The sequence below is a fragment of the Maniola hyperantus genome, chromosome Z, assembly GCF_902806685.2.
Source record: "Maniola hyperantus chromosome Z, iAphHyp1.2, whole genome shotgun sequence".
Taxonomy (NCBI): domain Eukaryota; kingdom Metazoa; phylum Arthropoda; class Insecta; order Lepidoptera; family Nymphalidae; genus Maniola; species Maniola hyperantus.
The window spans coordinates 4,403,176-4,417,297 of NC_048564.1; the positions used below are offsets into that span (position 1 = coordinate 4,403,176).

A 14,122-nucleotide genomic window follows, 5' to 3' on the forward strand; every position below is an offset into this window, starting at 1 on the left:
TAGTTTGATTAAAGTAAATAATATGCTTCAAGTTTTTAATTTAATTCACATGTTTGACTTATTGCACGCAATTAATTCGCTTTCTTTTCGAGAAAGGTAAAACTAATGTCTTATGTGAACTGTAATATTCTTCAACAATGGGTGCACTCCATGACGATTAGTTATGCGTTTACATGTGTTTCCCAGCCGCTATTGGCAACATATCGTGAATTACATGGAATTACTTCAAATTATTGATGCGGAACCATTGTCTTCAGTTGTATGTTATTGTCGTGCTACTATTAGATATGGAGAAAGCCCTCTTAAGTGCATTGTGATAGCAAAAGGCGTATGGGAATCGGAAGTCAGTCCGTAGATTACACCATCTTTCAAGGTCTCTACCTATTCATATTTATTCGTTCACACATTTTTGCTAGTATCTTTCACGACAATTCGCTTCTTCTCTAAAGCTAAACGGAATCTGTTGAGTTACTCTTCAAATCACTCTTTTTATAATATTATATTATTTAATAATATTGGCTCAGATGCACTATTGCAGCACGAATACAATTTTAGCCAATCACTACAAAATATTAAAATCATGCAGGCAGATATAAATTATTCAAAACTAGATGTTGCCCGCGACTTTGTGCGCGTGGATTTAGGTTTTTTGAAATCCCGTGGGAACTTCCGGGATAAAAAGTAGCATATGTCCTTCTCCGAGATATAAGCTAACTCTGTACCAAATTTCGTTAAAATCGGTTGGGCCGTAAAAGGCTAGCAAACAGACAGACAGACTCACTTTCGCATTTATAATATTAGTATGGATTATGTAAGTACCAAAAAATCATAATATGTATTTAGAACAATATTTTGAAACAGTAGAGTATTAAGGATTAAAATGGGGGAAAATATCAACAAAAGTTGGCGCATTCATCAAATTAATATTTCATGGTGGAGCATAATGTAATCCAATGTCTAGACAGGGCATTTGCAAAACACGACGAGTTTTAAGGACTGCTCATTACGGTAAAATTAAATCGATTAAAATTCGGAAAACACGTAATTATTTCGAAGCTCTATGATAAATACCTGGTTGATAGCTTCCATGAAACACCGTTATCAGGACCGCAATAATATTATGTAACTTTGTGCGTTTACAATTTTATATGAAAATACAAAACAGAGAAGCATTATATCCAACAGAGGAAGTCCACAGCCTGATAATGATGATGATAATTAAAATAAGACTTTTCTTTTATTCGCTGCGTTTAGAATAACTTAGCCGGTAGGCGTCGTTGTATCTCCGGAGTCTTAGAGATGTGTGAAGTAGTTCAGCATACATCTTCGAAAAGTTTGCCTATTTTGACGGAAAAATCTATGTTCTCAATCACGGCTTTTATGCGTAGGTTAGCGTGATTGACATTAAATTGCACATGATATTGTCGCATACTTTATTCTCGGCACGCGAATTCACTGTTCCCCTTAGAAAGTGCTCTGTTAAATAAACATTGTGGCGGTAAAAGATCAAGTTTCATGGAGTTAATACTTGATTGTAGTTTCGTGCTAATCGTAAAAATCTTTTAAAGCACCTCGCATTATTTTCCACGCTTAAATCACTTTTGAGTTGATTGGAATTCTTTGCAGCTGTGTGTATTTTTCCTACAAATTAATTTTTGGGATTAAATTTTAATCTTAAGGTACATTTTATGTTATTTGTTGTTTTAAGATACATATTATAATGGGAAGACACTGCTTCCTGAAACCCAGTTTTCATTACCTCAGGAGGCAGGGCATCACACTATGGCTTGTCAATAACTACGTGTTTGTTAAGATTACAAAGATTTACTGGGATACTAATCCAGTCCTAAATGGCTACATTTTACTAGAAGGAAAATCTTTTTGTGATCAAATTACCTTCGATTCAATCAACTTTAGAACCCGTTTTAACATTTCGCTCTTTATTTGTAGCGGCTCATTAATAACGGTGGACGGTAAAGTGCATGCTCCACCGACCACTGAACCGCACCTGCTAATGAATTGCTAGTCGCAACCGGCATTAATAGTCGCTAATTTGGTTCGTTCATTTGTCGATAATGTTGACTACCGCTATTGTTGTGCTATCGACCTTCGAAGAGGATGTGCTTTTTAAAAGTTTAAGATAATTTCGTTTTTATATGCTTCAACGTCATCATCATAAACTGATAAATGCTCACTGCTGGACATAGGTCTCTTGTAGGGACTTCCACACGCAACGGTCTTGCGCCGTTTGAATCCAGGGGCTCCCTGCGACTCGTTTGATGGCGTCGGTCCACCTAATGGAGGGTCTTCCAGTACTGCGTTTTCCGGTGCGAGGCTGCCATTCCAGCACCTCGGGACCCCAACGTCTATCTATTTTTTGAACTATGTGCCCGGCCCATTCCACGTCCAGCTTCCCAACCCGCTGAGCTACTCGTATATCGGTTACTCTAATTCTCCTAAGGATCTCTTCACAACTAACAAACAATAATTGTGGAATGCAAATAATGGAATCAGCACCCTTCAGCAGTGTTCCCACTAAATTTCAACATTCACTAAATTCCTGGAAAGCCGGCAATGCATTGACGCTTCCTCTGGTGCTGCAAATGTTCATGGGTGGCGGTAATCACTTAACATTAGGGGACTCGCGAGTCCCTCGCTTGCTCGTTTGCTCGCTATTTAAATACATGAAAAAACAATTGGTTTATCATAATCCTTTTTCGGAGTTATGTGCAAAATATCACTTGCTTTAACGGTGAGGAATACATCGTGACGAAACCTGCACACCTGAGAGTTCTCCATAATGTTCTTAAAGATGTATGAAGTCTGCTAATCCGCACTTGGCCAGCGTGGTAGACTATGGCCAAAACTCTTCTCATTCTGAGAGGAGACCCGTTCTCTGTAGTGAGCCGTTTTATTTGTTACAATTTTTTTTTTTAAATTCAGATACAAGTTAGTCCTTGACTGCAATCTCACCTGATGGTAAGTGATGATGCAGTCTAAGATGATAGCGGGCTAACCTGGAAGGGGTATGGCAGTTTTTATTAAACCCGTACCCCTTTGGTTTCTACACGGCATCGTACCGGAACGCTAAATCGCTTGGCGGCACGGCTTTGCCGGTAGGGTGGTAACTAGCCACGGCCGAAGCCTCCCACCAGACCAGACCAGAAATTTAGAAATTATAAAATTCCAAAACCCTGCCAGGAATCGAACCCGGGACCTCCCACTAATGAGACCACAGCGCTCACGACTGCGCTAGGGAGGTCGTCGGTGTCGTCGACGGCATATGGAAAATGCCGTCGCACGCCGAGCACATGTTTGTAGTATAAATTACATGTATAGTTGGATGTATATATGGCGTCCGCTCCAGACAATGCTGTCGCCGGTCGTGCGCTACTTCGATATCATAATATTTAACGTTATGTTTCCACGCGAGAGTGCTCTTTTCTCCCGCTAGAATAAAAAAAAAGAAAAAAACAAAAAGTCAACAAAGCCTCGCCTTGGCTACAGAAATATAACCCATCCCATCTTGTTATCAAACGCGCGTTGTGAACACAAATGCAAGTAAGTTTGTATATATGTAGTAGATAGGTACAATTTACGATACGGTACTGGGTGACTGACTGTCCAACAATCAATTTTAATCCCTTGCACGCCTGGACGCCTATAAAACCGGATATAAAGTATCCACTATGGATGCGTTTTAACGTCCCATAAAACCACAGAGCCCTAATTGTTGGGCAGCTCTTCGAAGACTACTGTTTGTCGCGAGCAACTTTTTATGGGCCGCATGCCATTAAAGTTTTATGCCCTGTTAATATACACTCTGAACTGTCTAACAAGCTTATCTATATTTTAAGCGGCTATTGACGACAAGTACAGTTATTGAAGGGACGTTTACGACATCGTTTACTGAATAAATTGCTTTTGTATTTCAACTATAGCCAGGCAGGCACACTGCTTCAAACAAAATTATTTTCAACGCAATAAGGGCTAAAAACCTTAAAAACGCGAATGAACAATTAAATTCTTACTAATGATGCGAATTATGTGAATAGTGCTGTACCACAATAATGGAGCCGCGGTAATTTTGAAAAATTGGACGTCTTAAGGTATGAATCCGAACCACGCTGCACGCAGCAGTGCTGCCGCAACAGTGCTGTCACCAGCTGTCACAGTGCTGTCGCGGCACTACTGGTCCCCATCCAATCTGTACCTGCATACAATAAATGTATATAAATTACTGAGTAACTGACTGACTTATATCTCAAGACATGAAATACTTAGAGACGTGAAATTTTTAGGGGTGTTCTTTGTAAAGAGTAGGTATCCACTAAGACAGGATTTTTCGAAATTTCACCACTAGGTGGGTTAAATGAGGAATGGAATATTGTATGAAAGTCTGTCATTTTTCAAGTTATTTGCATGAAAATTGGTATTTGGGTTTTCGGTCACATTAGTAAATAATAACGCAATATTTAAGTGCATTCACATTAAGCAAGTGCGTACGCTAAATACTTTACATAGAGAAACTGCGTAATTCCAACATGTTTAGAAACAAACTTTAATGAATCGTTAAGTAATTATTTCTCAAACGCTAACAAGAATCGAAAGATTGTTTGGCATTTTATAAGATGAGCTATTACTTCTTTCCTGTTTTCTCCGATGAATTATCATTTTTTTAAAGAATATTAGCCATGTTAAATAACTTATATTCCCCTTTCCTCTCCAACTAAGCGTCAGGCTTGTGCTAGGAGTAGGTACGACAATAGTGCAACGGGCGGGGTTTGAACCGTCGACCTTTCGGTTTTCAGTCCACTCCTTTACCGTTATTTAGAAAAGTGATGAGCCAAAGAGAATTCACTCATCTAAATATGTATGGTAAATATTAATTTTTTTTAATTTTTTTCTCTTCCATTAATATATTCTACGGCTGGATCCATATCTTGTCATTTGTCAACGACACCAATGGGGTGTCGTTTGCAATAATTATATTTTGGTAAAGTCCAAACTACACCGTGGCCATACACTGTGGCTGTGGTCCAGCATGCAGCAGTCGCGAGAGCGATGCATATCTCCCGGTTCCGATTGGCTGCCGACGCGTGTGGAATGCCGCGCTCCGACGACATTAGAAACCGTCCTCGCACGAAATATTCATCTCCTAATCGCGTTAATATACCAAATCCACCCAAATTCTATGCAACTAATTATGGTCATTCGGTTATTAAAAAAAACTAAACTTCTATAGATCTAAAATAAATTAATATCTACCATTATTTTCACAATGTTCTCTGAAGAAAAGTTTGGCACCGCCTTTTATTTCTTAGTTTAATTCAGTTTATCCGTCGTCCTGTTCACTGCTAGATATAGATATCTTGTAGAGACTTCCATTCGTCACGATCTTGCGGTGCTTGAATCCAGGAGCTCCCTGCGAATCGTTTGATTTTGCCTGCCTATAAGGCTGCCAACCAACGTTGCTTTCCAGTACAAGCACTGGTTACGTCTATTGTGTCCGAGGTTTTAAATTCCGAAGTAAAAATTGACGTTCGCATAGATTAATTATTGGTCTCGCTCCGCTCTACCGTTCGTATACGTAGAAACATGTCTGACGAGACGAGCCCTTTTTTTATTGAATGATTCACAGCGAGCGACACACATTAAAATTCTATACTTTCTGTTTAAACTGTTTCATTTTAATCTAACGAAATATTTATATTTCGTTGTTTTATACTTAACTTGCTAGTGCTGGCATGCGTAGCGATGCTACTTTTGTTTGTGGGACTCGCGCGCTACGTACGTTTTGCTGTATACGTACTATGTTAGAAATTTTCACGCAAGTGCTCAAAAAAAACTTTATGAAGTTTTAATCCACTGTGATGAACAATGCGCGAACGCATAAATACACTATATTATAGTATAAGTACAATATATTTACACTAGTTGACCAGCCCCGTCTTCGCCTGGATGGACTTACCTACTACAATGCGTATAAACCTTCCTCAGAAATGTACTGAATAATGATGAAACCCGTAGGCATTGAATTGCTTTGAGAAATCTAGGTACCATTTTTTTACCGAAATTGAACCTGTTACCAATAGGGAAGAACCCACACCGTCCATTTGATCGTTACTAATGAAGGACTTCCAATTAAAGAAAGTATTTTGTCACAAGTTGCAAGGCTTACCTTACAAATTACAATGGCGGGATATGGCGAATTTGTACCTTCCGTTTACGGCACCAGCGACATCCCTTTCAAAGATTTATTAACCTTTTCTTGGTTTTAATCAATTTTGATTACCTTGGTAAAGATAATTCTTCTTGGTTACCTAATCAAAAGGGTGTTGTATTTTTGCATTCTCTTGTATCCAAACAATAAATATTAGAAAGATGGCTGTAACTAGAGACAAAAGCACGTATTTCTTATATTTACCAACATAACTTTCTGAATAGTCAATTGTGTCTTGGTCGTATGCATAAAACAGTTTTTATTTATTACTCGTTTGCTTGGCCTCCCGGAAGCATCGCGTAAGAGAGCTCTAACCGACCGTAACATAACAGTAGGCGCATCGCAGTCTAGGTCACGGTTGAAGGCTAATTTTTTTATAAGTTATTATCAATAACTTTTTAACAAGCATTAACTTTCGCTAACTTTCCTTATTTTACCCGCTTAGGGGAGTCATTGCAAAAAAAAACGCGGAAAAACTCAATTTTATTTATAAAACACCAATTTCCATATTTGTTACTCTAAAGCTGCATCCCCTATTCAACCTCCTTAGGAAATGTGAATTAAAAAAATATACATTTTTTGCTTATCTACTTATAGAGTTTAACACGGGGTTAAGATGTGCGCAGTCCGACAGTATCAGTGTTAATTTCTTATGTAGATCATTTACAATATACTTTTTATGTTATTTTACGATAAGTGAACGAACTTTTCAACGTCGTACCTGATGAAATGATCATTTTTGTATAAAATGCTCAAGTATCATCGGCGGTCACACAGGCACAAGTCACCGGTGCAGTGTTTGCGATGGAGGTTCGTATATTAAACGTTACGACATCTTACATGTATTTGTGCAAATTGTAAGGAGTATCATGATTTAGTGTGTATTTACCGCAGTTGATGTGGCATGTAATTGAACGTATTGGCAAATAAGGTAACTTAGCAATAATGGCAACACTGTAATTATATACTTGGTTTCTAAACGTATAAATATTTTTGTTACCAAAGTATCGATGACCTGATTTTGAATACACATCTTCATATTCATCATGGACGTGATACGATATGTAGTATATACCTACTCGTACCTTTATTTAGGGCTTAACGAAACCTCTGTGTAAGGGAACTCTCGGTTTGATCCTGAATCGACGATATGTCAAATATTAGGCTATGGTCACATAAAATCAAAGAAAAATAGGGCACTTTAGGGCTACCTGCATCAAATGTACTAACATTGTACGTTTGATGCCTGCCAGTGAAGTCGAAGCCTCGACGTACATTTTGTTAAAAGTTCCCTAACTATCGTGAACTGTGATGAAGCTATAGCATATTTTCTAAACGGGAAAGAACTTACTTAAAACGTAATTAAGAACTGCCGGTGAAGAGATGGGACTATCTTAACCACTTGAATTCTCTGAGATTTCTTCAAATTTTTTGTAAATTTTAAAAGTTTGTTCTACACGCTGCCCGCCCCGCAGGACGCACACTTTTCTACCTAGGCCGTAGACTAAGGCTCGTGCTGAGAAGTGGTGATGCAGACTTGTCCCTAATCAATCTACCAGCCTTTTGCGTCCATTGCTGGGCATAGGCCACTTTTTAAATTTCTATCTCATTTGTATGATAGTTGTACTATCTCCGATAGTTTATTGTGAGTAGCGATTTTAGACCTTGTTTATTGTTATAACAGATCATCCGGAGAAACAGAGGCAGCGAGTACGGCGGCGGTGGAATCGACGCTAGAGCGGTTGCGTGGTACCCGCAGTGCACTCGAGGAGCTTTGGTCGGACCGCGAGCGTCGGCTCGAGCTTACTCTGCAGCTCCGCCATTTTGAAAGAGATGCGCTTGAGGTAAAGATAAACATAACCTTCTTCTTTTAGTACTGTCTCCTATCGGAGGTTAAAACCCCTTAGTGATCTTTGCACTTTGGACTCTGCTGCGTGATATGAGTATCAGGTACTTTTCTCGTACTTCTGGCGTAAGTTCTTCAGCCATGTTCTTAAATTTAAGTCAAAGTCAAAGTCAAATGATTTATTCAAAATAGGTAATAAATTACTCTTATTGATAGTCTGGTATGGTGTTAGATTTGTAAGATATAGTGGTGATAATTATAACGCAAACTTAAAACTAAAGCTACGAGGGTTCCAAACGCGCCCAGGTCTGAGAAGAGCCCACAACAAACTCAGCCGGGTATTCTTTTTATTATCACCACTTTACAAAATTATTGAAACTTATTAGAACTATCACAAAGTCGTTAAGCAACTCATTCCCAAGCTTGCTTATCATTTAAATAATCCTTTACATTGTAATAGGATTTTTCAATTAGTTTACGATATTATTGATAGTATTAACTTAAAATGCTGCAAAAATGACATCCCAAGCATGACTGATGTTTCACATTCGATTTGATTAAAGAGTTCTCATTAGAAAGAACCCGTTTACTCCATTAAAACTCTTCACCCAGCAGCGTAAGCAAGACCGGAGATTTTTGTATCGTTAAATTTTAAATGCAGAGTTTTCAGAATATCGTGCTTGGTACCACCTGTTGTACTTTTGGCGGTATTCTGTATAACATAGTCCGTAAAAGTTGGTAAAGCAGTACCACAGCGGAGTGTTCTCACAGTGGTAATGCTAGACTTGTATACATCGATAGTTATTACTTATTATCATAGAGTACTTTTGGCGGTATTCTGTATAACATAGTCCGTAAAAGTTGGTAAAGCAGTACCACAGCGGAGTGTTCTCATGGTGGTAATGCTAGACTTGTATACATCGATGGTTATTACTTATTATCATAGAGTACTTTTGGCGGTATTCTGTATAACATAGTCCGTAAAAGTTGGTAAAGCAGTACCACAGCGGAGTGTTCTCACGGTGGTAATGCTAGACTTGTATACATCGATGGTTATTACTTATTATCATAGAGTACTTTTGGCGGTATTCTGTATAACATAGTCCGTAAAAGTTGGTAAAGCAGTACCACAGCGGAGTGTTCTCACGGTGGTAATGCTAGACTTGTATACATCGATGGTTATTACTTATTATCATAGAGTACTTTTGGCGGTATTCTGTATAACATAGTCCGTAAACGTTGGTAAAGCAGTACCACAGCGGTGTGTTCTCACGGTGGTAATGCTAGACTTGTATACATCGATGGTTATTACTTATTATTTTAGAATAAAGTTACTATGTGGCAAGAATACTATATAGCAACATTTTTCTACGTGCAACTCCGTTATGTCATTGACACAGCTTGTTCAAGCGATATTTATAAGTTAAAATTGAATACTAATGTTAGTTTATCTTAGCTCAATACAGTTAAAACGACACCCAGGTCAATGTTAGCAAAATGTAACTGAAGTTGCGTATCAATTTTCATTGCACTTTCAAAAGGAGGAACTTGAGAACTGATCTTAGTAGACGTAAATGTTCTAAATGCGTGTTTACCTCAAATGACAGGCAGGGTGGCGGGAAATATCAAACGTATAGAAGTGTATAAGAGTATAATGCGTAAAATTTAACTCCTCATGCGCCATTTTAACTTTTTGTGACAAATTTCATGTCAAAAGTACGATTTTAGTGGTTATTTTAAACATGGCTTTTGGCATGACAGTTGACCCATAGAGTTAAAATGGCGCGTGAGGAGTCATTTTGTGCGGACTATACACGTACAACTCGCTCGCGTTTTTTACATAATTTGACGTGTCCGCTACCACGCTCGCGCTTTTGTTGTGAACACGCGCTTATTTTGTTAGCGTTTTTTACAATAGAAATCAAACAATGATATCGTGAAAATTTCGTGAGCTCCAGTGATATTGAAATGGCAGTTATGTTTACGCTTTACTAGCTTCAAACAATGAAATTCTTAATTTATTACTCTGCGCCTGTTTAAAGCTGATAAGAATTTAACTATTTTTGTGGAAAGCGAATATTTTGTCGAAATTTGCATTTTATTTAGATAGATAATGGTACTGATTCTGAGCACAACCTAATTTTAGAGTATTCGCATCCTCTTCTTACAAATGTAATACGCAAGGACATACGCAGTTTGACAGTTTTAAATTCAATTTTTAGATGGTAAAACCCGTGATTTTAGTGCACAGTCGCGAGCATACTGTTTAAATTTGTAGCGTGCACTAAAATTTAGAGTCTTTAAATGTAAAGTTCATGTTCTGTCCCTTTTTAGCATTGTTAAAAAGAAAAAGATGCAGATACTCTAAATTTAGTTAAGAGAAAGACAACGGATTCGGTGCCAATGAGGACTGTCCTTAAACTAAAACAAGTTTAAAATTGTTTGCCAGTAATTGCGTTCTTCGTAATTGAATGGCTCTTTCAATAATTACTGTGAAATGAAACACAAAGATGTCAATCAAATTACAAATTTTGAATATCAGTTAGTCATTGTTTGAAGTAGGTGTGTATTATTTGTAAATATATGGAATTGTATAAAACAAGTCATTATACGAAGCACGACAACGAGGGAAGAAACGTTACATCCACGCGCGCTTCGTAGTGAAGATGCTATTTTACCATTTCTCGTTTGACGGGATAAAGCCGTTAAATACATTTCAGGCTTTAAAATTAGTGTTTATTTATTATTGGTATAGCATAGCGCATAACAGAGTGGGCCCTGCGGTAGTGGATCGGAGAGGGAGGGTGAAAATCGTCACAAGTTGACGAATCACTGAGCTCTCACGTCACGTCATCACACCTCTCCTGTACCGCTCCACTATCGCAGGAACCTACTCAGTTATGCGTTATGCCTATAATATTGAGTGCGCTAGTTCGCAAGTAGATATCAAGGTAATATGTTATGTTGACAGGTATCATCGCGGCTTGAGCTATGGGGTGACGAACTACAGCGCACAGAACCGCCGCGCGATCCCCAGCAAGCTGAACAAGCGCTCGCTGCCCATAATGAAAGCGTCGCAAGAATGCAGCATGCAACTTTTCAGGTGAGTACCATTCAATAATGTACCTAAATACCCTGTCAACAAAATCCATTTTACATATTTGCAATAATGCCAATAAGTCTTAAATAATTGTCTTCTTTATAGACGTATTCCTCATTGCCCCTATGCCCATACCTAATGATAGGAGTTCTTGAAATAACTATGCGGCGGGTTCCCAGATCCTTCCGATTGTAAACAAATGTATGCCCATAGATATTTCCATCAGAGCCTGGCCATGCTTCTTGAAAAGGACAACTTGTTTGTTAGAGGTATTGTACCTCTTGGCTAATTCAGTAGTACAAAATATCTAAACTAAACTGAAATCATCATTAGATCATAATACTCTCTGTGGAAAAGAGTAGCACTAGATTCTGTACTACGGAATTAGCCACAATACCAGGCTAACAGAATTTTAACTTTTTACTTTGATTGAAGCTAAGGTATCTAACAAGATTATTCTTTGTATTAAAAGGTGGTCCAACAAGGACAGGAATTGGCAGCAGCTATTGCAGAAGCCTCAGATATTATGGCTTCAAGTTCGGACAGTTCGGAAGGTGCACCAACAGACGCGCAGGCTCGCGTGCAGTTACTACTCGAATTCTTACACGATAGACAACTAGATCTGGAGGAATTGGCCGAAGAGAGACGCGCGCGTTTTGAACAGTGCGTCCAACTTGGTAAGGACGGCTGCTCTCTGATCTGATCTCCATATATTATAGAAAGTGATAGGTAAATAGTCAAACAGTTACGAAATCAAATCCATACTTCCATACTAATATTATATATGCGAAAGTGTGTCTGTCTGTCTGTCTGTCTGCTAGCTTTTCACGGCTCAACCGTTCAACTGATTTTGACGAAATTTGGTACAGAGATAACTTGCATCCCGGGGAAGGACATAGGCTACTTTTTATCCCGGAAAATCAAGGAGTTCCCACGGGATTAAGAAAACCTATAAATCCACGCGGATGAAGTCGCGGGAATCATCTAGTTGGATATATTTCTTAAAATATTGTGCATTATATTCTTACAATATACTGGCAAAAGCGCTTTTGAGTTTGCTTATTCCAACATAAGTTTGGATAACAAGTTAAGATAAGTTTGGCGTCACGGTGTTTGACGTCATCTTCATTTTAATATGGGAAAAGTAGCTCTTGATTTAGCTTATTCAGATTATTTTTAAATCACTCTTTCAATAATTTAGCCTGTTTGCGTTAACTACTGAAAATAAATCTTCCCGAAAAGGCCGCTCCTTCCTCCGCTACATTTGAAAAGCGGAGGAAAGTCCTCTGCTTTTCAAATGTAGCGGGGAATAGAAGACTAGTCCCCTCTACATTTTTAATATCATTAGCCCGGCTTTTTAAATAAACGAATTAAACCTTTTCTGTCACCAATCTATTAAATATATAAAAAGAAAAGCTGGCTGACTGATTTATCAATGCACAACTCAAACCTCCGGACGGATTGGGCTGAAGAGCATGCAGATATCTAGTATGACGTACACATCCTTTAAGAAACGGGGTAAAATAGGAGTTTTAGAAATTTGTATAGTCTATTATATATAGTGTATCATATGTTTGTTATAGCGGATTTATATGTCAATAAATTTGTATTTGGATTCAACAGGTCAATTCCAAAAGGATGCGGCTCAAGTGGTGAGCTGGATCAGGAATGGTGAAGCGATGCTGTCCGCCTCATTCTCCATCCCGGGAACATTGCCCGAGGCAGAGCAGCTGAAGCGTGAGCACGACCAGTTCCAAGTGGCGGTGGAAAAGACTCACGCGAGTGCAGTACAGGTCAAATACAGGGCGGACGCTCTTCGTGCCGCTAACCATTATGATCCCCATACCATAAGGTGAGAACAATACTTTATTTGTTAGTAAAACATTTACAGTACGCGGCAGAAAATAATGTACATCGACCTTTAGATGAAGATAGCGGATTTGTAGAGCATTGTCTCTGTCGTTGAGACCGACAAAACGTCATATAGGTGTGAGTGACAGAGACAACGCTCTACAAAACCGAAATGTCATTTTACAAGGTGATTTTCACAAAATATACTATCCGTCTTTTAAGATTGAGCTGTACACAAATCTCCTGATCTTTTTTATGAGAAGAACGCTTTTAAATCTAATTTGATTTTGTGTATATAATTATTGAAATAGAGAATGAATCGTTGTGCAGAAAAAGCTAATTTCGCGCGGATCGTCTCTCTTTTCATATGCGCGTAGGCAATACGTACTTGTTAAACGAAAAAACTGCCTACAGAGTAATCCGCTACTCCTAGACAAGGTTTTGTATTGAAACATTTTGTATCTTACAGAGAAATATCCGAGGAAGTGACCGAAAGGTGGCAACGACTAGTAACATGCGCGGAGGAACGCCACAAACTGGTGACGGCATCCCTCAACTTCTACAAAACGGCAGAGCAGGTGTGCTCCGTCCTGGACTCCCTGGAGCGGGAGTACCGGCGTGATGAGGACTGGTGCGGGTCTACGACTGCGTCCGTCAACGCTGCGCCGGCCTCCGTCGCATCCTCCACTTCCAATATATCTGCTTCTTCTGCTGGCGACTCGGACGAGCATACGCAGAACTTGGATAAGGCGTCTCAGGTACGAGAAAATTTGTTATTAAGTTATCTATTCCTTTCTTTCTTCTATCTGGCCAAGTTACCGCACTTAAAAATTTCCGTCTATTTATTTTAATAAAAATCATCTTTATTGTCTTAACAAACATGTAGTTATTAAGTAGCTATAGTGTGAGGCCCTGCCTCCTGAGGTACGGAAAACTGGGTTTCAGGAAGCAGTATTGCGCGTGCAGTGGTCTGGGGCCTTGCAAATGTTGTGTTCTTGACTCTTTGATGTGGGAAGAATAGTTCTAATATATAACCTTGTTTTTCGACTGAATACAAGAACACCTAGAACTTGGTTAAAGCGTCTTTAAGGTGTGAACAAAA

The 14,122-nt window shown here is 38.8% G+C and overlaps 1 protein-coding gene across 6 annotated transcripts in view; it reads left to right on the forward strand.

Moving 5' to 3' along the window:
• Positions 1 to 14,122, forward strand: part of trio (trio Rho guanine nucleotide exchange factor) — a 145,923-nt gene that overhangs the window by 25,207 nt on the left and 106,594 nt on the right. For all 6 annotated transcript variants that reach the window (XM_069509008.1, XM_069509012.1, XM_069509011.1 and 3 more), the window contains 5 exons: positions 7,908 to 8,067; positions 11,041 to 11,172; positions 11,642 to 11,846; positions 12,793 to 13,021; positions 13,490 to 13,778. In XM_069509008.1, coding sequence (XP_069365109.1) covers positions 7,908 to 8,067; positions 11,041 to 11,172; positions 11,642 to 11,846; positions 12,793 to 13,021; positions 13,490 to 13,778 — 1,015 coding nt within the window. The remainder of the gene's footprint in view (positions 1 to 7,907; positions 8,068 to 11,040; positions 11,173 to 11,641; positions 11,847 to 12,792; positions 13,022 to 13,489; positions 13,779 to 14,122) is intronic.